Source organism: Dunckerocampus dactyliophorus, chromosome 9 (assembly GCF_027744805.1).
Source record: "Dunckerocampus dactyliophorus isolate RoL2022-P2 chromosome 9, RoL_Ddac_1.1, whole genome shotgun sequence".
NCBI classification, from domain to species: Eukaryota; Metazoa; Chordata; class Actinopteri; order Syngnathiformes; family Syngnathidae; genus Dunckerocampus; species Dunckerocampus dactyliophorus.
In genome coordinates, this window is record NC_072827.1 from 6,899,260 (window position 1) to 6,924,557 (window position 25,298).

At 44.1% G+C, this 25,298-nt stretch overlaps 1 protein-coding gene across 2 annotated transcripts; it reads left to right on the top strand.

Annotated features, from left to right (window-relative positions):
* The first annotated feature begins 66 nt into the window (after nucleotides 1–66).
* abcb11a (ATP-binding cassette, sub-family B (MDR/TAP), member 11a) lies at nucleotides 67–25,298 on the top strand. 2 transcript variants are annotated; one of them, XM_054788397.1, is made up of 24 exons: nucleotides 67–180; nucleotides 2,148–2,232; nucleotides 2,325–2,458; nucleotides 2,536–2,707; nucleotides 2,785–2,909; nucleotides 2,977–3,151; nucleotides 3,225–3,338; nucleotides 5,860–5,970; nucleotides 6,038–6,163; nucleotides 6,252–6,455; nucleotides 8,250–8,420; nucleotides 8,493–8,682; nucleotides 10,045–10,126; nucleotides 10,201–10,309; nucleotides 10,383–10,550; nucleotides 10,628–10,732; nucleotides 10,824–10,985; nucleotides 18,480–18,683; nucleotides 18,759–19,000; nucleotides 19,106–19,262; nucleotides 20,973–21,170; nucleotides 21,243–21,449; nucleotides 23,900–24,046; nucleotides 25,031–25,298. In XM_054788397.1, the coding sequence occupies exons 2-24, from the start codon at nucleotides 2,167–2,169 to the stop codon at nucleotides 25,229–25,231; spliced, it is 3,570 nt and encodes a 1,189-aa protein (XP_054644372.1). In that variant the 5' UTR covers nucleotides 67–180; nucleotides 2,148–2,166; the 3' UTR covers nucleotides 25,232–25,298. The 2 variants fall into 2 exon arrangements, with proteins under 2 accessions (XP_054644372.1, XP_054644373.1); XM_054788398.1 differs by lacking the exon at nucleotides 6,252–6,455.

A 25,298-nucleotide genomic window follows, 5' to 3' on the forward strand; every position in this document is an offset into this window, starting at 1 on the left:
CTTTTAAGGTGTCTGTTGACGTGTACTGTGTTTGACTCCAAATGCCGCGAACACGCTATGGTAAGTTTTGTCGAGTGATGGGTAGATGAGACCTCGTGAAGCGTTGCGGCACATTAACCAAACTGCGTCGGGACTGTGTCGTAGTGTTGCTCAATACTGACACCGGCTGGATCTTAAAAGGTGCGCATCGCTGCCGTGACACATAACACACAGACTACAATACCACATTTACCACTTTTGATGCTGCTTTCTGATAGTACAGTGGTACGTATTCCGCCACCCCAGTCAAGAGACTCAACAGACATATTGCTTCAATGACCTAATGTATACAACAATATTGAAATGATTGTATTATTGTTTAGATTGATCGAAGTTTAAAATAGCTCGTATATCTTTTAAATATAGAGTCAATAAATAATGAACGTGAACATGTTGTGAATATGATGTTGCTTAAGTACAATATTTTTTAAATAAATTTTTATTCAAATAAATCCATTTTTCCAAAGTCTTGGCATTCAAACCAAGTAAAATCAAAAGTAAATTAATACTGTAAATTGATTTGAAGTATTAAACTAATTTAATATCAAATACTCCTGAGGAAGTAGTAAAATGTTTATGTACTGTATCTATGTGTATTGATGAGGTGCTTTTCTTTAGTAGGACTATTCAGTAAAACAAATACGACATTTACACCTGCAGAAAATAAAACAAAAATTTTCAACTATGAGTCACTGAAATGCAGATTAATTCTTTCAGCTCAAGAGATGAACTGTTTCAGAGGAACGGGATGAAATAAGAAAATAAAACCAAATGGCTTATTTGCCAAAATGGTCCCACACAGCCAAAATCTTTCTTTTGTTTCAGTCTCCAGGTCACACTGGATTCAATGGAAGAATTGTGCTTCAAAACATTTGTTCTTATTGACGAGATGTTGCAACCCGATGACTGAAATCAGACTTGTTTCCTCAACACACTTTGGCACCTCACAGACAGGCGAAACAGCAACCGTATCAGTCACTTGACTTTTTCTTAAAGCAATACACGTATCGACATGGGGTTTCGCTCTTTGAGCTCGACACATGCGCCGATGCGTGGGTGTTCCTGGACCCATCATTAGTTTTGTTTCTTTTTTTAAACCAGAAATGAATGCTATGGATGTAATGTGCTGGATAACGGAGTGTGCACCCTCAGTGTGCAGCTGCATCGCTAAACTGAATGCGGAAACTGGAGTGGAAGTGTATGCATGTATGTGGTGCCGTGTGGGGGGGCCTGTCACCCGTCACCGATGACAGAGCCATGTCACACTATCCCTCCTCTCATCGAAGGTTGTCAGGGTTTTGGCAACCGGGACAGGTAGTCATAAGAAAGACAATGGGCAAAAACAGCCTGCACGGCAGCGTTCCAACATTCCAACAGTAAAATATGGTGGTGGTATTGTGATGGTCTGGGGCTGTTTTGCTGCTTCAGGACCTGGAAGACATGCTGTGATAAATGGACTCATGAATTCTGCTGTCTACCAAAAAATCCTGAAGGAGAATGTCCGGCCATCAAAAAGGTGGTTCATGCTCAAAAACCATGCAATGTGGCAGAATTACAACAATTCTGCAAAAATGAGTGGTCCAAAATTCCTCCATAGCACTGTAAGAGACTCATTGCAAGTTATCGCAAACGCTTGACTGCAGTTATTGCTGCTAAGGGTGGCCCAGCCAGTTATTAAGTTTAGGGGGCAGTCACCTTTCCACACGGGGCCATGTAGGTTTGGATATTTTTTCTCCTTTAATAATAACAAGTTTCATTTAAAAACTGAATTTTGTGTTGAGTTGTGTTGTCGTTGACTCATATTTAAATTTGTTTGATGATCTGAAATATTTAAGTTTGACAAACATGCAAAAAAGTAAGAAATCACCTGTATAGGCCACACTTGTCGATAGGCCGCAGGTGTCCAGGTTGTAACATGAGATATTTACACAGAAAGACACACTCACACTCCTGCCTACACTTGGTGCTCCCAGTGTCACTCATTAGCTCATTAGACGTGAGCTGCTGTGGTCCAAGCAGCATCATTGTTTAAGCTGCAGGGTCTAAAGTGTGTGAAAAAAGTAGCAGCTTATAGTCTGGAATTTATTGGAATTGCATTGTCTTGACAGGGTGGATATTGAAGCCCAGATGACCATTTTTGCATATTACTATATCGGAATTGGCGTTGGGGTTCTGTTTCTGAGTTATTTTCAAGTAAGTACTCTCTACTACTATGTTACTTTCTGGATCAGCCACAAATATTACTCTGGCATCCGAGCTATAAACCATCTTTTCCAATCCTCCAGATTGTCCTATGGGTGTTGGCCGCTGCAAGACAGACACAGAAAATCCGCATGATTTATTTCCGAAAAGTAATGCAAATGGAAATCGGATGGTTTGACTGCAACTCTGTTGGCGAACTGAACACCAGATTATCCGAGTGAGGCATCCCCTTGCATGTCAGGCCCATGTCCGTGCATGGGACGCTTCTCACAGAATTGTTGTGCTATCTCTCAGTGACATCAACAAAGTCAACCATGCCATTGCTGACCAGGCGTCTATCTTCATCGAGAGGATCTCCACCTTTGTGTTTGGCTTCATGGTGGGCTTCATTGGCGGCTGGAAGCTGACCTTGGTTGTCATTGCCGTGAGCCCCCTGATTGGCGTAGCTGCTGGACTGATGGCTATGGTGAATTTAGTTTAAACACCACGTAATTGATTTTCTCTTTGAAATGTGTTTTGGTGTGATTGTCTTCTTCCTTGTAGGCTGTGGCCAAGCTGACAGGGCGAGAGCTGAAGGCCTATGCAAAGGCAGGGGCAGTGGCTGACGAAGTCCTATCTGCCATCAGAACAGTGGCAGCGTTTGGTGGTGAGAAAAAGGAGACTGAGAGGTACTTGAATCACTTTTCAACATAATCTTTTAAATGCATGAGAAGTTGAGGAGTATAAATTGTCCAGGTATGACCGAAACCTTGTGGAAGCCCAGAACTGGGGAGTTAAAAAGGGTGCGATCATCGGAATCTTCCAAGGATATCTGTGGTGCATAATTTTCCTTTGTTATGCTTTGGCCTTTTGGTACGGCTCAAAGCTGGTCATTGACACCAAGGAGCTCTCTCCGGGGGCTCTTATTCAGGTGTGTCAAAGGAAATAGATTCCTTTAAGCTCTTTCCCAGTGACCCCCATGTGAATACTGTCTTTGTTTCCAGGTGTTCTTTGGAGTACTGATAGCGGCCATGAATCTGGGCCAGGCTTCACCTTGCCTGGAGGCCTTTGCTTCAGGCCGTGCAGCTGCAAAGACCATCTTTAAAACCATCGACAGGGTAAAGCCAGCTTCCAACTATCTGTTTGTTTTATTCGTTTGTTTTTGTGATAGTTTTAGTTCAGATTTAGTCGAGCAAAACTCAAAGGTTTTAATTGACAAAAACTAAAAACGTCGTTTTAGGAAAGAAATATACAATCCAAAATACATCTGTAAAAGTGTACATGTGAATACAAAATCAAATGGAGGCACAGTGGTGTGAAAAAGTGTTTGCCCTCTCCTGATGTTTTCATCATCAAACAAATTTAAATATTAGTCAATGACAACATAACTGGAGTATTGTCAAAATGCAGTTTTTAAATGAAACTTTTTATTATTAAGGGAGAAATCAAATCCAAGCCAACATGGCCCTGTGTGAAAAAGTGATTGCCCCCTAAACCTTGGGCCACCCTTAGCAGCAACAACTGCAATCAAGCGTTTACGATAACTTGCAATGAGTCTCTTACAGCGCTGTGGAGGAATTTTGGCCCACTCATCTTTGCAGAATTGTTGTCATTCAGCCACATTGGAGGGTTTCCCAGCATGAAGCGCCTTTTTTAAGGTCATGCCACAGCATCTCAATAGGATTCAGATCAGGACTTTGACTAGGCCACTCCAAAGTCTTCATTTAGTTTTTCTTCAGCCATTCAGAGGTGGACTTGCTGGTGTGTTTTGGATTATTGTCCTGCTGCAGAACCCAAGTTGGTTTCAGCTTGAGGTTGTTAAGATACGGCAGCAGCCAGATTCTGGATCCCAAAATCCGTGAGCCAAAAGTCTTGGTGAAGTAATATTTATTACACATGGTGTAATAATTCTACTTGTATAGAAAAATACAAAAAAATACAACTTAAGGAAGAAAATACAACACAAAACTACCTCCCAGAACGACCCACGGGGTAACTACAACATAACAAAAAGAGCAGCCGAAAAGGAGGGCTGAAATAGGAAAAAACACACAAAGTACAACACAAAATCACTGCTGAGAAACCGAGCAGGAAAATACACAAAAACAGAAAGTCACTCACCACTGCAGGAGGAAGCCCAGCAGGGCACTAGCAGGAAAAGGCTAGGTACAAAATTACAACTACTACACAGAGAGAGAGAGAGAGAGAGAGAGAGAGAGAGAGATACTGCTGTGAGAGGCCGGTGTTGGCGAGGAGTGGGCAACCGACTGGCTCCGACTGTGAGTCTGGCTGTAGTTTATGAAGGGCAGCCGGTATTGAGCTGCAGGTGTGCCCAATTAGTCCCTCCTGCAGCCTCAGGGGTGTGCTGCAACAAAAGACAGCCAGGGGGCAGCAAAGCAGCACAGAACATGACAGAGGTCACCAACAGATGGCCGGACATTCTCCTTCAGGATTTTTTGGTAGACATCAGAATTCATGGTTCCATTTATCACAGCAAGTCTTCCAGGTCCTGAAGCAGCAAAACAGCCCCAGACCATCACACTACTACCACCATATTTTACTGTTGGTATGATGTTCTTTTTCTGAAATACAGCATTATGCTAGATGCTAGATGTAATGGAACACACACCTTCCAAAAAGTTCAACTTTTTCCCAAAGGTCTTGGGGATCATTTTCCAGACAGATAGATCTCAATTAATCTCAGTTAAGTTATGTTTATGTTTTAACTTATGTTTTCACTTTTTCACATGTAGGTTTGGATTTATTTTTTTTCTCCCTTAATAATAAAAAATTTCATTTAAAAACTGCATTTTGTGTTCATTTATGCTGTCATTGACTAACATTTACATTTGTTTGATGATCTGAAACATTTAAGTGTGAAAAACATGCAAAAAATAAGAACTCAGGAAGGGGGCAAACACTATATATTCATATCACCATATACCATATCTTAAATACCCGCACAATAGGCATAAATGTCATGCATTTTAAACGTGTGATACTAGGGGTCCCCATCTACCGTGGCAAACTTCCAAGTGCAATGATAAAAAAAAAATACACAAGAAAAAGTGTAAATAACTACATTGTACTTTATGTAAATGCATATAAATTGGGTCATTATTTTATTTTGAAAATAATATCAATTACAAATCACACAGTTTTTGCATGTTTATGTTGTTTGTTACGAGCGACGACCCGTTTCACTTCATTCTTTATAGTCTTTGAATGCACCATTGTGCTTGTGCAAACCTTCTCCCACGCTGAACAGATACTACTACTACTACTACTACTACTAGACTGTATTTTTCCCCTTTTCCTTTCATCTCATATTTGCTCCCAAATGCTGATACTATGTGGGAATGCATAAAGGTAAGTTTTGATTAGTGCTAATGTGCATGTTTGTTCTGTTTCAACAGCGATGAAATAATAGATGGTGGCTCTGTATACATTTGGTGCTTTTAATTTGATGTTGTTACTATTTTAATTTTAGACAATACATACATCGCTGTAATGTAGGAACCCCAACCCCTGTTCTGTCTCACCCACTCTTGTTTCCGCGGATGGATATACTGAATTATATATAAAATATAATGAATGAGAATATTCACAGGAATAAGTTCCATCATTTTGTGTTTGCAGGAACCACAAATCAACTGTTTTTCAGATGATGGGTATCGGTTAGACAGAGTGAAAGGTGATATCGAATTCCATAATGTTGCATTCTACTACCCATCACGACCTGAAGTCAAGGTAACAGTTATTTCAACCACATAGCTGGAATTTATCATTTTTATAACAAGAGAATAATTTTTTTCAGATTTTAAATGATCTAAGCATGCAGGTGAAAGCGGGTGAAACCACTGCTTTTGTTGGACCAAGCGGATCAGGAAAGAGCACAGCAGTCCAACTCATCCAAAGGTTTTATGACCCAGAGGACGGAAAGGTGAGTTATTTTTGAGAAATGCTGGACGGAAAATGTAAATGTAATGTAATGTCAATGTGTGCCGGCCCATTTAAAACTTTGACTTTAGGTGACTTTGGATGGCCACGACATCCGAAGTTTGAACATCAAATGGCTACGGTCGCTTATTGGCATTGTAGAGCAGGAGCCGGTGCTGTTTGCCACAAGCATTGCAGAAAACATCCGCTTTGGCAAACCTGGCGTAACCATTGAGGAAATAATCCAGGCAACCAAAGAGGCCAATGCCTATGATTTTATTATGGATCTTCCACAGGTATGTCTTTAACCTCCTGTCGACCAGTAGTTCAAATTTGTCCTCTGTAGAGGACATTTGTAAACCTAAATATCTCCCACCCAGTGCATCCAATCGCATTAACTCCTTTCGTGCTCTATAGAGGACATTCAGCTTTCCAATGATACCAAATTTGTAGGGGTGGGGCTTTGTTACCTTGACTTACCCGTAGAAGAAAATGGCTTCACTCAGTGCAAGCACTTTTTATGGGAAGAGGAAAAGTAAGTGTTGAATACTTTTTATCAAACACATTTTGTCTTGAAATGCTGTTGGCATTTTATTTATAAGACTCTTATGAACACGTTAAAGTGTTGTTTGAGTTATTTTAAGTGTATTTGAGCCTAGTATTAAAGTGTTTTAAAAATGTCCTCTGTAGTGGACATTTGAAGTTATTTCGTCCATTTTGCTCTTTTTTTCCCAAATGACAAGAAAGTGAGTCATTCTCAGAAGCACAAGGAATTTTACTGCGGATTGTTGATGGAAACTCAGACATTGAGTTATCTGATGAAGATGATCAAGATCCACTGTTTGAGGCAGAAGTAGAGGAAGATGATGTACACAAATCAGCGTGAAGTACTTGTGTCTGGAGCAATGTTAAATACCACACCTGAAGAACTGAAGACATTCTTTGGGAATTCTATTTACATGGACTGTCTAGGATATCCAAACATTCAAATGTATTGGGCCTCAAGTACTAGAGTAAAAATTGTGGTGGAATCCATGACCAGAAATCGGTTTTACAAATTGAGAAACTCCATCAAGCTCGTCAACGACCTTGATGTTTCAGATGAAGAAAAAACAAGTGATCTCTTGTGGAGAATCAGGCTCCTCTTGAGCAAAGTAAGGCAAGGATGTCTGAGTCTGCCAAGAACAGGAAAATTGTGCATTGACGAGCAAATGGTTCCTTTTACTGGTCGATGCCCAGTGCGCCAGTATGTACCGGGCAAACCAAACCCAAATGGACTGAAGGTATTTGTCTTGGCTGCACCAACTGGTTTAGTTTTGGATTTTGTTGTCTACCAAGGCAAGGCAACTTTCACAGCTACAGGAGGAAAGGGCATCGGGGATGGGATGGTGGATGAAACACATGCATCAAGGTGTCGCCAATCTGGCTGCAACAGTATAACATATGTTATGTGCTCCAAGTGCAAGATTTTCCTTTGTGTTTCCAAGAAAGCTTTTTGAAGTATCATACCAAATAAGCATAATAGAAGCAAAAGTGAAACAAAAGAAAAGAGATGATGGACAGTTATGTTTATGTTGAACACTTTATCAAGTTGACTTTTTGAAATTTTTATGTTGGACTAACTGTTTCACAATGAAGTTCCGTTTCCCCTGTATTGGGTTCCGATGTCCACTGTAGAAGACACATCATAGCTTAAAAACAAAAATAAAAATTAAAAAAAATTCTTTTGCAGTATTCCAATTACTTCACATAGATTGGGGAATTTCAAAATAAATGTGATTGGACAACATTTTTTTTCCTGGTAGTCAGGAGGATATCTTTGTACCTGAAGAGTAATGATGCCTTGCCACTCGGATGATTAAAGGATTACTCAACCATTCAAAAGCACTACCCCATCATCAGACTTTTATCAGTGTAGATACTTTGGCAAATGTAACTACATCAAATTACAGTACATCTAGACTGAAATGAAACACACAATGGTCTTTCCAGTGTTCCTAATTTCTGGTGTTTGTGCAGTTGAAATGCATCTTCCAGTGTATGTGGGTCTGCTTCTGCAGCTAAAAACGTATGATGCTACTTTTTGGCAGAAATTTGACACTCTGGTGGGAGAGGGTGGTGGTCAGATGAGTGGGGGACAGAAGCAGAGAATTGCTATTGCTCGAGCTCTGATCCGGAACCCCAAGATCCTGCTCCTGGACATGGCCACATCGGCCCTGGACAATGAAAGCGAAGCTGTTGTCCAGAAGGCTTTGGACAAGGTATGCAATGTCAAAATGTACTCGCTCTACACACTTTGAACTTTTGTGGTGAACTCACTCTCTTGATTGCAGGTGCGTGTGGGCAGGACCACAATCTCCATAGCCCACCGCCTGTCGACTATCAGGAAAGCTGATGTCATCATTGGATTTGAACGTGGACAGGCTGTGGAGAAAGGAACCCACAGCCAGCTACTGGAAAAGGAAGGTGTCTACTTTACCCTGGTCACCCTGCAGAACCAAGGGGTATCAAACACAGCTCATGGTAGACAACCTTAAGATCCTTAAATATACGATTTCCTGAAACGTTTTGCCTGCTTATGTGCCTTGTGGAGTCCCTGCTTGCAACATGGCCTTATTCTATCATATATGTACTCCAAAAGGACAATATAGAGACATGCATCTTTTTGACATGAATGTCGCTGCCATGTGTCAACCATGTGTAGACCGGGGGAGCTGGTGTCTGACTTTGTCCACCTGAGGCCCAGAGGCCATCTACGTGACTAAAGAAATCTGGCCATGTTTCCATGTCATCCATTCTTTCGTTTATCCGAGGTCAGATCACGGGGGAAGCAGCCTAACCAGGGAAGCCCAGACTTCCCTCTCCTCGGCCACCTCTTCCAGCTCCACTGGGAGGACACCAAGGCGTTCCCAGGCCAGCTGTGAGACATACAGCGTGTCCTAGGTCTGCCCCAGGGCATCCAACCGGCTGGGCATGCCCGGAACATCTCACCAGGGAGGCATCCAGCAGGCATCCAGACGAGATGCCCGAGCCACCTCAACTGGCTCCTCTTGATGTGAAGGAGCAGCAGCTCTACTCTGAGCCCCTCCCAGATGGCCGAGCTCTTCACCCTGTCTGTTAGGCTGAATCCAGCCACTCTACGGAAAAAAACCTTTGGCTGCTTTACCTGTGATCTTGTCCTCCAGTTAGCATGGCTTAGTAGCAGCTGTGCGCACTGGTAACTGATTTATTTCTAGGAATCTGTACTTCTTGCCTATCCGAGTTAAAGTTGAGAGGGTCAGGAAGCTGTTCTGATCTTGTATTCGTGAAGTGTAGTCGTCAGGAAAGCACCAGAATAGTTCAAAATTCTAGTATCGTCAACAGAGCTCTTGACATATACGTCCTTCCAGTCAACAGCAAGGAAAAAAATCAAGACAAAAGGTATGCCAGTAAGTATTCCCCTTTCATTCAGGTCATCGTATTCTCAGGACAAAGGGTGCTTGAAACATTTGAGTTTGTTTATCCCGAGAAGAGATCGGTCGGACACACTTCGGTATTTTCAAGCTTTAGTGAAGCAATTGTCCGGAAGAAAGCTGTCAGAAAGCTCAGCGCTGGGGCTTCAGTCCATCCACTCTAAGAGTTGGAGGAAGAATCAACGAACAAGTAGTAACTGCTCTATGTCCTATTCTCCCCTACGTGTCTCAGTGGTGTGACTATGTGTCTGCTTCTAACTGGTTTCAGCTTGTGTCAGTCTAGGGCTATCAAGCAACCTGTCTATACAAAGTTCAAGCAATAGTGCCCCTATGGTTTAATTCTACAGTGCTTCTATTGTTTAATACATAATAACATGCTGCATGTTTTTCTTCAATAAAATGAGTCAATTGATGATATATTCTCTCTTATCAGCTAGTGTCAGTGGCGATACTGAGGAAAACTTTGAATTAAAAGTGAGGAGTTTTAGCCGGGGCAGCAGCAGATCCAGTAAAAGGTGCGGTAAAACCAACTGAAAAGAAGGCCACACAATCAGGTTATGAATTGACACAAAATTATTTCTTCCCATAGGAGCTCAGTTCGACTGCGATCTCAGAGCAACTTGTCCAATGATTATGGTCCCGACATTGTACCCAACAGCTTCAGCATTCTGCCCAGCCAGATCATCATTCCAGACACTGTAACAGAGTTGTTCTTTGCTATTGCTCATGTGGAATCGTATGAGGAATAACCTAAAGTGAATTTTTTCACAGACAGAGTCTGAGGAAGATGAAGACGAGCATCCTGAGACTGCTCCAGTTGCACGGATCCTCAAGTACAACAAGTCAGAGTGGCCGTACATGCTGCTAGGCTCTCTGGGAGCTGCTGTCAATGGCTCTGTGAACCCCATCTATGCTGTCCTGTTTAGCCAAATACTTGGGGTGCGGACGTCTTGCATCACTTGATTGTGTTTTTTTCTGTTTTACTCTTTGACATGGATGTGGTTTGGTGTGTTCAGACCTTTGCCTTAAGTGACGTGAGCGAGCAGAGGGAGCAGATTAACGGAATATGCATTCTGTTTTGCGTCGTGGCAGTGACAAGTTTCTTCTCGCAGTTTTTACAGGTTGGCATAAACATTCTACAAGTTTATGAGCTTGGCATGGAAATATGCTGTTAATCAAAGGAGAGGGTTTCACAGCAGTTTCATGTTCCAGGGATACTCCTTTGCAAAGTCAGGAGAATTGCTGACACGCCGCTTAAGGAAATTAGGCTTCCATGCTATGCTGAAGCAAGAGATCGGCTGGTTTGATGACCTCCGAAACAGCCCTGGCGCTCTGACCACCAGACTGGCCACTGATGCCTCCATGGTTCAGGGGGTGAGTAGTTCATGTCCAGGTCTGCGGTACACATCTTTTAAGGCTCCTGGCAGCAGGCAATGAAGATAGTAAAATTGTACAGTACAGTATTGGAATACGCAAAAAGTCCAAAACTTTTTTCCATTAAACAATGTAGATAGGAAATGGCCAACACCGCTGTAGAAAAATTACACGTATTCAGTGATCCCTTTTGTAAATTTTACTTGTTTTAACAGTTTATAAATTTGGAGAACTTTGCAATAATAAAGTTGTCATTTATAGGGTTAGCCTAATCCTAACCCTGGGATCCGGGGACCCCCAGGAGCTACGAGCTATAAGTTGTTAAAAGGACATGATAGTAATCTCATGCTATTTATTTATGATGTATTAAGTCAAAAACAAAGCTAGGAAGCTAGCTTGACAGGCAGTGTGCTTTTCATCATCACCAAACATCTTGCTTGGACGGGAATAGCAATGACGTCTTCACTTCAGCACTCATTAGCATGGAAGCAACAAAACCATATTTGAGGTACCTGCTGTCATCTTTTCTAAAGGTGTTCCTGTCGTAGGGCACATAAGGTGTTCCAACATTGCCACCACAGCCAGCCAGAGATTAGAAATGTATACAGTGGAACCTCAGTTAGATTTCGCCTGAGTTGGCGTGTTTTTCAGTTGACGTAAAAAATGTATGCCAAGATTTCACCTCGGTTTATGTGCATTTTCCCGTTACGGTTGCGTGTCTTGCCATGTTATTAATACACTGCGTGAGTCCAACTCTGTTCTTAATGTATACAAAGAAGCTAGCTTGCTAAGGTACAAAATGTCAACCAGAACTAGAATTAATCTACGTACCCATTGTATTTATTTTTATTAGTGGGTGACTCTCAAAACACATAGGACATTTTTATAGTTTTACATGCATAAAACAATTCTAAATGCATATAAATGATGAAGCAAAGGGATAAATGAACATTTAAGGTTACTTTTACCTTCAGTGGAGACGTGATTCTTGATGTGAGTGTTCCCAAAGAAACGATGTGGCAATGTCCATTTGGGGTATTGAGCTGGGAAAGACTATTGAATTCAAGAAATAACTCATGGCAAAACAGGAAGGTGGTGTCCCGCTGCCACATCGTGTCTTTGGGAACTCTCACATCAAGAATCACATCTTCAATGAAGTTAACAGTACCCTTAAATCAGGGGTCTCAAACTCAATTTCACTGGGGACCAGTGGAGGTAGAGTCTGGGTGAGGCTGGGCCACAGTATTGGGAGTAGGGCTGGGAATCTCAGGGTACCTCACGATACCACTGTTAGTTCAGTGTCGGTGTTTACTTGCCCCTGTACGTACTGTAAGTGAATTTCCCTGCTGTGGGATAAATAAAGTACAATACAAGTATGTAAGTAACACTGAGCTTGCCCAGATGTTGCAGTTACACTACTCTTTGATGCCCATTCACGGGCCGCAAGATACGATTTGGTGGGCCACAAAAGGCCAACGTGCTGCGAGTTTGAGACCCCTGCCTTAAATGTTTATTTATCCCTTTCATTCCTTATTTATATGCATTTATATGCCTTTGGAATTGTTTACTGTATGTAAAACTATAATTGCAAAACCATAAAAAGATTTACAGGGGAGAGGCGGCGAGCTGGTGTGGGCTTATTAATAGCCCCCCGGCTCGGTGCCTCTGTGTTGGAGTCATCCCCGGTGAACGAGAGGGTCATTTCCCTACGCCTTCGGGTTGGGGAAAGGGTCCTGACTGTCGTTTGTGCGTACGCGCCAAACGGCAGTTCAGAGTACCCAGCCTTCCTGGAGTCCATCAGAGGGGTGCTGGAGAGCACTCCCTAATAAGGCACAGGTGAGGATGATCAGATCATCAGGAGTGTCAGGGATGTGCTGCAAGGGAAGACAGAGAGATGGCAGTACCGCAGCACACAATCCTGACAGTATCCCCTTGGACGCCCCTTGGCGGCATACCTGGTTTATTGGGGTGGACGGAGTGGAAGTCGGAAATGAGAGAGGGATCCAAGATACAGGAGCAGGCGACCCAGGGGCGCTCTTCTGGTCCATATCCCTCCCAGTCGACCAAATACTGCACCGCCCTCCCTCTCTTTCTCGAATCTAATAGGGCTCTCACCGTGTACGCAGACTGGCTGTCGATGATGCGGGGCGGGGGTGGAGCCTCGACCGAAGGGCACAGTGGGCTGGTAGCGACAGGCTTGATGCAGGAGATGTGGAAGACTGGGTGGACTTTAAGAGCCGGTGGGAGCTTCAGCTTGGCGGCTGACCTGTTGATTATGGCCTCAATCTTGTACGGACCCATGAACCTTGGGGCCAGCTTCCGAGAGGTCCCTGCAAGTGGGAGATTTCTCGAGGAAAGCCATACCTCCATCCTGGGCTGGTAGTTAGGTGCGGGGATGCGGTGTCTGTCAGCAATCCGACTGTTGTTTTCTGCCGTCCGTGTCAGTGTGGCTCGGGTCTCCCGCCAGATGCGTCGGGCGCGTCGTAGGTGTATGTGAACTGCCGGGACAGTGATTTCTGCTTCCTGGGAGGGAAAAAGCGGGGGTTGGTAACCAAACACGGTCTTGAAAGGAGACATACCTGTCGCCGAGCAGGGTAATGAGTTGTGGGCGTATTCGATCCAGGGGAGGTGGATCGACCAGGAGGAGGGGTCCTGATTAGCCCGCTCCGTCTGGCCGTTGGACTGTGGGTGGTATCCTGAAGAAAGACTTACGGTCGCCCCCAATGCCTTATTAAATGCCCTCCACACTCTCGAAGCGAATTGAGGTCCTCTGTCTGAAACAATGTCTGTAGGTATCCCGTGTAGGCGGAAGACATGCCTCACCAACAGTTTAGCCGTCTCCAGGGCCGAGGGCAATTTGGGGAGCGCCACAAAATGCGCCATCTTCGAGAACCTGTCCACGATATTGAGTATTACAGTCCGACCATGTGACGAGGGTAATCCAGTGATAAAGTCCATCGCGATGTAGGACCATGGGCGACCAGGGACGGGTAACGGCTGGAGCAACCCTGCGGGGGGGCGATGAGATGCCTTACCTCTGGCGCAGACGGAGCAGGCGGCGACAAACTCCTTTACGTCGGCTGTCATAGTAGGCCACCAGAACCGTTGGGACACCAGGAATAGAGTTCGTCGAATCCCCGGATGGCAGGCAACCTTGGACGAGTGACCCCACAGTAGCACCTCGGACCTGAGTCGTTCGGGAACAAACAATCTCCCCTCGCGGCACCCCTCTGGTGGGTCCGTTTCCTCCGCTGCCCTTGAGACCTTCCTCTCCACCTCCCACTGGAAAGCGCCGAGTACCCGGGCGACAGGTACGATGGTCTCCGGTGGTGAGTCCGACTCCACAGGGCAAAAGATCCTCGACAAGGCATCTGGCTTAATGTTCCGTGATCCCGGTCTGTATGTAATAGAGAAATTAAATCTTGTTAGGAACAATGACCATCTAGCTTGGCGAGAGTTGAGTCTGTGCGCTGAGCGTATATACGCCAGGTTCTTGTGATCGGTAATCACTACCAACGGCTGGGCTGCAGCCTCCAGCCAGTGTCTCCACTCCCGCAGCGCAAGCACGATGGCCAGCAGTTCCCGATTGCCCACATCATAATTTCTTTCAGCCGGGGTGAGGCGACGTGAGAAAAATGCACACGGGTGCAGCTTCTGGTCGACTGGAGAGCGCTGGGATAGGACCGCCCCCACTCCCGTATCCGAGGCATCGACCTCAACGATAAACTGCAAAGTAGGATCAGGGTGAGTTAGCACCGGAGCGGATGTAAACAGAGTCTTAAGTCTAGAGAACGCCTCCTCAGCTTCGGAAGACCATACAAAGGGGACTTTTATAGATGTAAGCCTTGTCAGAGGTTCTGCCCTTGTGCTGAAATTCCGAATGAACTTCCGGTAGAAGTTCGCAAACCCCAAGAACCTCTGCAAGTGCTTCCTTTATTTGGGAGAAGGCCTATCGACCACCACCTGGATCTTGGCGGGATCGGCTCTTAATTTGTCCTTCTCCACTATAAACCCCAAAAAGGACACGGATGTAGTATGGAACGCTCATTTCTCAGCCTTCACGAAAAGGCGATTCTCCAACAGACGTTGAAGGATGCGGCGTACGTGCTGGGTATGTTCCTGGAGGGAATTAGAAAAGATCAGGATGTCATCCAGGTAAACAAAACAGCAATGATTAATCATATCTCTAAGAAAATAATTTATTAAACACTGGAACACGGCGGGTGCGTTGGTAAGACCAAACAGCATCACAAGATACTCGAAATGACTGAGAGGTGTATTAAAAGCCGTCTTCCACTCGTCCCCCTCTTTGATTCGAACCAGGTGATATGCATTCCGTAGGTCAAGTTTGGAAAAAATCTTAGCCGAATGAAGAGATGAAAAGGCGGAATCCATTAGAGGTAACGGGTAACGGTTCTTTACTGTGATGTCATTAAGCCCGCAAAAATCGGTACAAGGCCGTAGGGATTTATCCTTCTTCTCAACGAAAAAAAACCCAGCCCCAAGTGGAGAGGATTAGGGGCGAATAAGTCCTGAGGCCAGAGAGGACGCGATGTATTCCTTGAGCGCAAGTTGCTCGAGTCCAGAAATGCTATAGAGCCTAGCATTGGGTAACGGCGCTCCCGGGAGAAGGTCAATCGTGCAGTCATACGGACGATGGGGCAGTAAACTCTGCGCTCTGTCCTTGCTAAATACCATGCGGAGGTCATGATACACTTCAGGGATGCCGGTGAGATCGATATTCTCAGTGCTATTAGGTTTGCCTGTGAACGTGGGTACTGCGGATCGTAGGCAGCTGGCAAAACAGTGACTACCCCAATTAATTATCTGTCCCCTCATCCAATCCACCGTCGGGTTATGTATTTGAAGCCATGTGAGGCCCAGAACCACGGGTGCGGATTGAGACGGTGCGATAAAAAAACTGATGGACTCATGGTGGTTACCGGACAATTGAAGAGATAACGGTACGGTCCTATGGGTGACTACTGCCAAGGGACGTCCATCAAGTGAGTGAACCTCCTTATGGTCCCTCAACTCAACCTCCTGAATGCCATGCTTTTTAACAAAATTAGAGTCAATAAAGCAATCATCTGCCCCAGAGTCGACTAATGCAGAAACCCGAACATTGACCCCCCCCCCCCCCCCCGTAATGAGTCCAGTCACCTGTAGTCTCTTAAATGCTGCTGAAGTACGAGCCGACGCCGGGGGCGTCTCAGCATACTCACAGGGACCCTGAGTAGGCTGCTTCTCCCTTGCCTTGGATACGGAGGTCGATCCCACGCCAGTCTCCTTAATCACATCGGGGGGGGCCCGGGACGACGTGTCGGGCGCGCTGGGCATCTGTTGATGGTGTGGTTGGGCTCGCCGCAGTACAGGCAAAGGCGGAGTCGTAACCTTCGTGACCTTTCCGCAGCTGACAGGCGTCTCCCCCCGAGTTGCATGGGCTCCACTGTGTCCTCGGTGGCCGCCGCTGATGAGGCTCCCTCCGTTCCGCTGGTTCCCAGGGTTAGTGGTATCAGCCGATAATCCTGACGGTGGTTTCTGGTTGCTCCCGTTGGTAGTCCCTCACTGTGTTCGCAATCTCGTTCCCGGAGACGGTTATCCAACCGTATGGCGAGATCGTTGTCCTGGTCGCGGAACACTGGATCAGCTCTACACCCTTGCAAGGGTACTGGAGGGTACTTGGAAGTTTGCCCAACCGGTCTACATGTGCTTTGTGGACCTGGAAAAGGCATTCGACCGTGTCCCTCGCGGTGTCCTGTGGGGGGTGCTTCGGGAGTATGGAATTGGTGGCGCGCTACTACGTGCCATTCAGTCCTTGTACAACCGTAGCAGGAGCCTGGTTCGCATTGCCAGTAGTAAGTCAAGCCTGTTTCCGGTGAACGTTGGCCTCCGCCAAGGCTGCCCTTTGTCACCGATTCTGTTTAGAATTTTCATGGACAGAATTTCTAGGCGCAGCCAAGGTGTCAAGGGAGTCCAGTTCGGGGGGACTAGGATCTCATCTCTGCTATTTGCAGACGATGTGGTCCTGATGGCCTCATCGGGCTGTGACCTGCAGCGTTTACTGGGACGGTTTGCATCTGAGTGTGAAGCTTCTGGGATGAGACTCAGCACCTCCAAATCCGAGGCCATGGTTCTCAGTCGGAAAAGGGTGGATAGCTCCCTCCGGGTTGGGAATGAGGTCCTGCCCCAGGTGGAGGAGTTCAAGTATCTCGGGGTCTTGTTCACGAGTGAGGGAAGGTTGGAGCGTGAGGTCGATAGGCGCATCGGCGCATCTGCAGTAATGCGGTCGCTGTACCGGACCATCGTAGTGAACAGAGAGCTGAGCCGGAAGGCAAAGCTCTCAATTTACCGTTCGATCTATGTTCCCACCCTCACCTATGGTCATGAGCTTTGGGTCATGACCGAAAGAACGAGATCGCGGATACAAGCGGCTGAAATGAGTTTTCTTTGTAGGGTAGCGGGACTCACCCTAAGAGACAGGGTGAGGAGCTCGGTTATCCGAGAGGAGCTCAGAGTAGAGCCGCTGCTCCTTCACATCGAGAGGAGCCAGCTGAGGTGGCTCGGTCATCTAGTCCGGATGCCTCCCAGACGCCTCCCTGGTGAGGTGTTTCGGGCATGCCCAGCAGGGAGAAGGCCCCGGGAAAGACCTTGGACACGCTGGAGGGATTATGTCTCACAGCTGGCCTGGGAACGCTTCGGTGTCCTCCCGGTGGAGCTGGAGGAGGTGGTCGGGGACCGGGAAGTCTGGGCTTCCCTACTGAGACTGCTGCCCCCGCGACCCGGACCCGGATAAGCGGAGGAAAATAGAATGGAATGGAATGGAAAAAGATTTACATTATTTCTTATGGGAAAAATGTCAGGGCTGGGAGTAGCCACTAGCAAAAAGGGGCAGATCCCAACGCAGAGAGATAAGTCCAAAAGATGATAACAAAGGTGTTTAATAACAAAAGGTGTCCCAGAAGGGGAAAAAGTACAACACAAGTCAAAAGGTACTGGGAAGAAGGCACAAACAGAAAACGCTGTCAGCAGAAGGCTGACAAGGAAATAACTAGAACTAAACTAAAGACACTGCAGGCAAACCTGAGCAGGAACAATGTCAGTGTAGCTGAGAGTAGCACTGTAGCAGGAAACAACACGGGTGAGCCAGAAAGCCAGGGATCTGGTTAGGGAGCCGGACGACGCGGTGCATGTAGCAAAGAGTACAATCTGGCCACCAGTTCCTGCTGCCCCTGGGTCTATAAAGGCACCCGGTGGAATTAGCTGCAGGTGTGTGCTGGAGACTCCACCCACGCCATCTGAGGATGCACTGCAGACAGAAGCACACAAGCGGCAGCAGAGCGACAACACCATCGTAACAAAAATGCACAGTTAGCATCTGTTTCGGTTAGAGTCGGACCTTCTGGAATAAATTAAAAATTCTACCCAAATATTGCTAACCAAGATTCCACTGTACAGCATTTTGTAGTCACCTGTCTGTCTTGTGGTTCACAGGCAACAGGGTCTCAGATTGGCATGGTCGTCAACTCCCTGACCAACATCGGGGCCTCTTTCATCATCGCCTTCTACTTTAGTTGGAAGTTAACGTTGGTTATCATGTGCTTCCTGCCTCTCATTGGGCTCTCTGGACTCTTCCAAGCCAAAATGCTCACAGGTTTTGCAAATGAAGACAAGAAAGCCATGGAGGATGCAGGCCAGGTCCGTGTTCCCAACATGATATCAAACCCCAGATAGAATTTCCATGCATTTTTCCTAAGACAAAATGTTTGGCAGGTGTCTGGTGAAGCGCTTGCCAACATCAGAACCATCGCAGGTTTGGCCAAAGAGAGTTTCTTTGTGGATTCTTACGAGCAGAAGCTTGAGTTTCCTTACAAATCTGCCAAGAAGAAAGCCAACATCTACGGGCTCTTTTTTGGCTTGTCCCAGTGTGTCATCTTCATGGCGTACGCAGCTTCCTTTCGATATGGGGGCTACCTGGTTAGCTCAGAGGGGCTGCAATACATGATCGTTTTCAGGTTGGTTAGCGTTATGTCTGCCTGTATCACGCCCTGTTTCACATCTCACTGTGAGTCCTGTGATGTGTGACAACTTACAAACTGCTGATATCTGCGTACTTCCAGGGTGATAACAGCTGTAGTGATCAGCGGGACATCACTCGGTAGAGCTTCATCTTTCACGCCAGATTACGCCAAAGCCAAGACTGCCGCAGCTCAGTTGTTCAAACTTTTGGATCGGACGCCTAAAATAAGCCTCAGCAGCACAGATGGAGAGAAATGGGTTAGTACAGTGGTCCGCAACCTTTTTCGACCCACGGACCTGCTTGTGTTCCCACAAATCTCCCGTGGGGGGTGTCGCACATTATAGTGATCAAATTTTTCTTATTTATTATGTATTGTGTAAAACTAAGACATGAATAACATCAAATTAAAAGCACAAAATGAATGGCGACCCACCATCCACCAGTTCATTCAAGTTCCAGCCAAGTTTTTCCAGAAAGATTATTACATCAGTGTTTGACGTGTGGTAAAAGGCAGTGTACTAGCATGAACTAACTTGAGACAAATGTGCACATTAGAACTCAATAAGTCATCCAAACTTACCTTTATGCATTCCCACATAGTATCAGCATTTGACACCAAATATGAGGTGAAAGAAAAATGCTAAAAATACAGTAGTAGTCGATCTGTGCGGCATGAGAGAAAGTTAGCACATGCACAATGGACGTGTGTCGTGAGACGGATGTAACAGAGAGAATCCGGCCACTTTTCAAAATAAAACATAAAAAAAATGAAATAATGGAAATCATTTTTTCTTTCTGTGCGGCCCGGTACCAAATGGTGCACGGCCCGGTACCAGGCCGCGGCCTGGGGGTTGGGGACCACTGGGTTAGTACATTAAATTGACATGTGGAGAGCTCGTATTCATATACGTTCATTGTCACTTAGATCAGGGGTGTCTAAAGGTTTTCTAGCAAGGGCCACATCGTGAAAAATGAAAGGATGCAACTTTGTCACTTTTATATTTTGTAAAGCAACACATGTAGATATGCTAAGCACTTTTATATATTTCAAGAAAAAAACTGCATCTCAGCTTTGTCATAAAGGTGAAAAAGCCTATTATTAGTATCAACGCCGACCTTTGCTTTTTTTTCCTCCTCATTTGCTGTTGGTTTTTTTCATTTTAAAAATATTTCAACTTTCTTCCAAAATCATCTGTAAATTTCTTTCCAATAATATTATAATGTTTTCCCAACCTAATTTTCTAAGAAGCTTGATTTTGTTTTGTTTGTTTTTTGTAATATTACAACTTAAAAATAATGTTTTCTTTACATAAATCTACTCTATGCTACAACATTTTTTCCTCATAATATTTTGACTTTATTCTCATAAAAGTACAGCTGTTTTTTTACATTTCTGCTGTCGTGTTTGTTTTTTTTAATCTAACTGTTTCAATTTTGTTCCTGTAAATTTTAATATTTTGACTTTATTCTCGTAACATTATGACTTTTTCCACAACCTAATTTTCTTTCAACTTTATTTTGTTTTGTTTGTTTCTCATAATATTACGGCTTTTTCCTTAATGTTTCAACTTTATGCTACTAAAATTGTGTTATTTTTCTTCATATTATTCATGTAAAATTGCAACTTGTTCTTGTTTGATAACTTTTTTTGCTTGATATTTTGACTTTATTCTTGCAAAATTACTGCTGCTTTTTGACATTTTTAAAAACTCTTCTTGGTAAATTACATTTTTAAAATGTGCCGCGAGCCAATTAAAAAACAGCCACGGCTCACAAATGGCCCCCGGGTCACACTTTGAACACCCCTGACTTAGTTAGATGAGCAAAGGTACATTGTTTGTAGTAAGTAAACATTATCAGACCAATTAAGTGACATTAAATCATTTTCCATTTTCCATATTCCAGTGGTTGGGAATCACAGCTTTTGATTTGACACTTTTGTGAAGATGATTTGTCCTCATCATTAGGAGGACTTCAAGGGTGAAATCAAGTTTGCCAGTTGTACGTTCACCTATCCGACACGTCCGGACGTGTGCGTGCTGAAGGGCCTGCTGGTTTCCGTGAAGCCCGGTCAGACGTTGGCGTTTGTGGGAAGTAGCGGCTGTGGGAAAAGCACCAGCGTTCAACTCTTGGAGAGGTTCTACGACCCTGATGAAGGGCAAGTGGTGCGTACATTCCTGGGAGTGTTCCTCTTGACGAAATCTGCTACACCTTCTGACGTCCACTTGTCTTTGCAGTTGATCGACGGCCGCCCATCTCGGTCCATCAACGTGCCCTTCCTGAGATCTCAGATCGGCATCGTGTCCCAGGAGCCTGTCTTGTTTGACTGCAGCATAGCGGAAAATATTCAGTATGGGGACAACACACGACACGTCAGCATGGAGGAGATTGTTGAGGCGGCCAAGAAAGCCTACCTTCATGACTTTGTGATGACGCTACCACATGTAAGAGCAAACTTACTGCTTTTAAGGGATGATGATGATGATTCCTTCACCTTGCATGAAGACTGTTCAAATGAAAAGCTTCTAATTGAGTGGTTCTCAACTGGTTTGGCTGCGGGATCCACCATCACCCATCAATCACCCATATTGCGAAAAACTTTCAGTTAAAACTTTTCAAATATCTTATATTTAAAGGGACGGTTTGTAACACAACTTGAACTGCAGCTGTGAGACATTTTTTTTTTCTGAATGAGAAATCTTGTCACATTTTAATCTTGTGTGATCCTTAGTCATTGCATGTATTTATTTGTTTGTTTTGCCCTGGCAAAAACCCGCAACCCACTGAAAACGGCTGTGCGACCCACTTTTGGGCCACGACCTACCAGTTGACTCACTGTTCTAATGTACCCATTTTTTGGGAGGATACCCCACAGCTATTTCTTGCAGCTTCCCCTTTTCCCAAGATTATTTGCACACCACTGCTCAGTCCTAAAAAAAATAATAATTCTGACAGAAAACCTGTCAGATGTTGCTCATTTCAACATCTAATGCTAAATACAGTATATTCTATTTTGTAGCACTGTAAACCTTCACCTTTCTGTTCGACTGCATGGCGGTCATAATGCTAACATGTAGCCACTTAGCATTACAGTGTCAGTAAGGGTGAAAATGTGAAATCATTACTGCCCCGAGTGGTTACACTGAAATTCAAATACAGTGCCGCTTTGGTTAGCGTACGTCTCGGTAAGCGTGTTTTCTGCTAAAATTTACGCCAAAATTAGCGTACATTTTCTGGTTAGCATACAATATGGTGCACATCTTTCTGTGTTATTAATACACTGCCTGAGTCCAACTGTGTTCTTAATGTATTTGTATCACAAAACGTCCTGGTTAGCATCCTATTAGCTTGCTAATACTTGGACTCAGGAAGCGGAAGTCAGCTCCTTCGCAATCTATGACAGGGGTCGGGAACCTTTTTGGCTAAGAGAGCCATGAAAGCCACAGACTTTAAAATGTATTTCTGTGAGAGCCATATCAAATTTTTTAATATTGAATACAACTAAATGCATGCAATTTAGTTGTATTGAATTATATTCAATTCAATTTTAGAAGAAAAGTTTCTGAATTTATTCTTTTGAATAACGTTGTTATACTGAAGCTAACCAATCAAAAATAAAATACTTCATACCATTAATGCAACTTCTGGTGCAGCACTAGGTTTTGCAGCGTACTCTAGATCTTTCTTTCTTTTCGCTATCTTCTTGGTCAAAATGTTTGACTGCAGAATTAGCAAGCTGTCTATTTAATTAATGGGGGGAAGTTTGCTTCTCGACCTCTCAATGACCCGGGTAGGCTAGCGCATTATCCTATAATAATCGAGTTTTGATGTCTAACCCGGAAAATATCGAAAGGACAGCTGGCAGTGTGGCCACCCACATTACGCTAGAAAATGGATGGATGGGTTATAATGCATAGGAAATATTATTATTTTTTTAATGTATTTTTTAACACTGTGATTCCTGTAATGTTTTACTTTAAAATGTCACAAAAAATTTTTTTAATTAATACATTTTATCGTGTTAAGAAATGTCTGAGAGCCTGATGCAGTCATCAAAACAGCCACATCAGGCTCCCGAGCCATAGGTTTCCTACCCCGATCTTTGATGTCATCAACAGTTGCCTCTGTAGTTCTTTGCTCATTAACACAGTTACACCACAAGTCTATGCTTTTATTGATCATGGCTGCAAAATAACCCAAAATTGAGCCGAAGAAAGTGGCAGTATTTTGATGAAGAAAATGAGAAACGCTACTGAATTCAAGAAATAACTCATGGCAAAACAGGAAGGTGGTGTCCTTGTGGTGTCTCGAAGCCACATCGTGTCTTTGGCAACAATCACGTCTTCAGTTTAGGTAAAAGTAACCTGAAATGTTCATTTATCCCTTTCATTCCTCATGTATATGCATTGGAAAGTGTTTTATGCATGTCAAACTATCAACTACTACTTTTGTGGTAACATTTTTGGCTTTCTGGAATGGATTAATTGGATTTACATGATTTGTTATGGGAAAAATTATTTGGTTTCAGTTGGAGAATTAATGACACTAATGTATGTTAGCATTTGTACTCTACATAGGATGGGTGCTGTGTTGGGATATGATTATTTATCATTTTAAAGGAACACTGTGCAAAAGCATCTTCATGTTAAATGTATAAAATGCAAAGCAGAGCACATTCATAACAGTTTCATTGACAAACTTTCCCTGTCATGGAAATACATGAGAAATATTCAGGACTTCCTGTTAGCTTAAAGGGCACTGATTTGATTGGCCATATGTGGCAATATAGTTTAAGTTTGCTGTATACATCATACATTTTCATTCATTGTCATTTTAGTTTTGGATGACGTTCAGCATTGCAACTGATAACTGTATACTTTTGAACGCTTGACAGAAATATGACACCCAGGTGGGCGCACAAGGCTCCCAGCTCTCAAGAGGACAAAAACAACGTATTGCCATCGCCAGGGCTATCGTACGAAACCCCAGGATCCTGCTTCTAGATGAAGCCACTTCTGCTCTGGACACAGAGAGCGAGAAGGTAACACCTTCGTAATGCAGAAACCTTTTGATTATTTTTCCAGAGGGACAAGGTGATAGAAATTATTAAACTTGGTTATACATAAGAGTAGTCGGTGTACATCTTGATAGCAGTATACTGTGGATTATTATTGAAAAGGACTCAACACACCGCCATTATTGTCTAGAAAAACTATCAGCAATGACTATTATAACTCGGGGTGCATGATAATTATGGGGCTGATAGGAATGTCATAAAAATAAATCCGATAACATTAAAAATAGCTACAATGAGGCGAGATTACCTGTACTGTGCGAGTGAGCAAATCAAGCGCTCCTTTTTTGTCCTGCCTGTGACGTTAACGGCCTGTCGCAACTTCCCTTGAGCTCACTCTTAAACATTCACTTTCCGAGGAAGACATTTTGCCTGCTAGTTGTACCAAATGCTTCACAACAACGGGAAAAATCCCATTGAGCACACAACAAAAACCTTATAAGCCAACTGTTTGAAAAGTTAAAAAGGTTTACCAGAGACCTCCGTGGCGTCACACCGGCCAAATGTGTGTGGCCAAATATAGTGCACTTTGCTGGGCCACAGCAGGTGGCTCCCTCCGCTCTATACTCTGGTTCTCCTGATAGTAGTGATGTGGTAGTAGTAATGTCATGATATTTGATTAGGACTAATCAACAGGTACAGTTGGTCAAATCCTAATTTGTTCCAGTCCTTCTCACCTCCAGGTGTGCACAAACTACACTTAAACCTGAATGAAAACAAAGTAAATATAAAAATGTTATCGCTACCTTATCGGTCTTGAGAAGCAGAAAGTTAGCGGCATCGCTTTGAAAAAAATATATCATGCATCTCTAATTGTAACGTATATCTAAAGTTTCTGTTCTGTAGTATAGTCCCTTGAGAAGATTGAGAAGAATGTGAGTGGTATACACACGCCTGTGAGATACGGCATATTAAAAGAAAAACACAAGATTCTGTGACTTTTTTCCACAGATCGTCCAGTCTGCGCTGGATAACGCAAGGAAAGGTCGAACAAGCATCGTCATTGCTCACCGCCTCTCCACCATCCAGAACGCTGACATCATTGCGGTGATGTCGCATGGCGCGGTCATAGAACAAGGAACACACCATCAACTGATGGCCAAGACCGGCGCCTACTACCAGCTAGTCACAACTGGAGCTCCAATCAGCTAGAACCGCAAAGTAGGACTGATGAGTGGTTCCTTTATTTACATTTTCATCATCATCATTATTTTTATTT

Bases quoted from the DNA above. Each gene is read 5' to 3' on its own strand.
- abcb11a (XM_054788397.1), top strand. From the start codon at position 2,167: ATGACCATTTTTGCATATTACTATATCGGAATTGGCGTTGGGGTTCTG. The intron at 6,164-6,251 runs GTGAGTTATTTT...CTTTGACTTTAG, and splicing joins ATGACCCAGAGGACGGAAAG to GTGACTTTGGATGGCCACGA. The intron at 19,001-19,105 runs GTTGGTTAGCGT...GCGTACTTCCAG, and splicing joins CAATACATGATCGTTTTCAG to GGTGATAACAGCTGTAGTGA.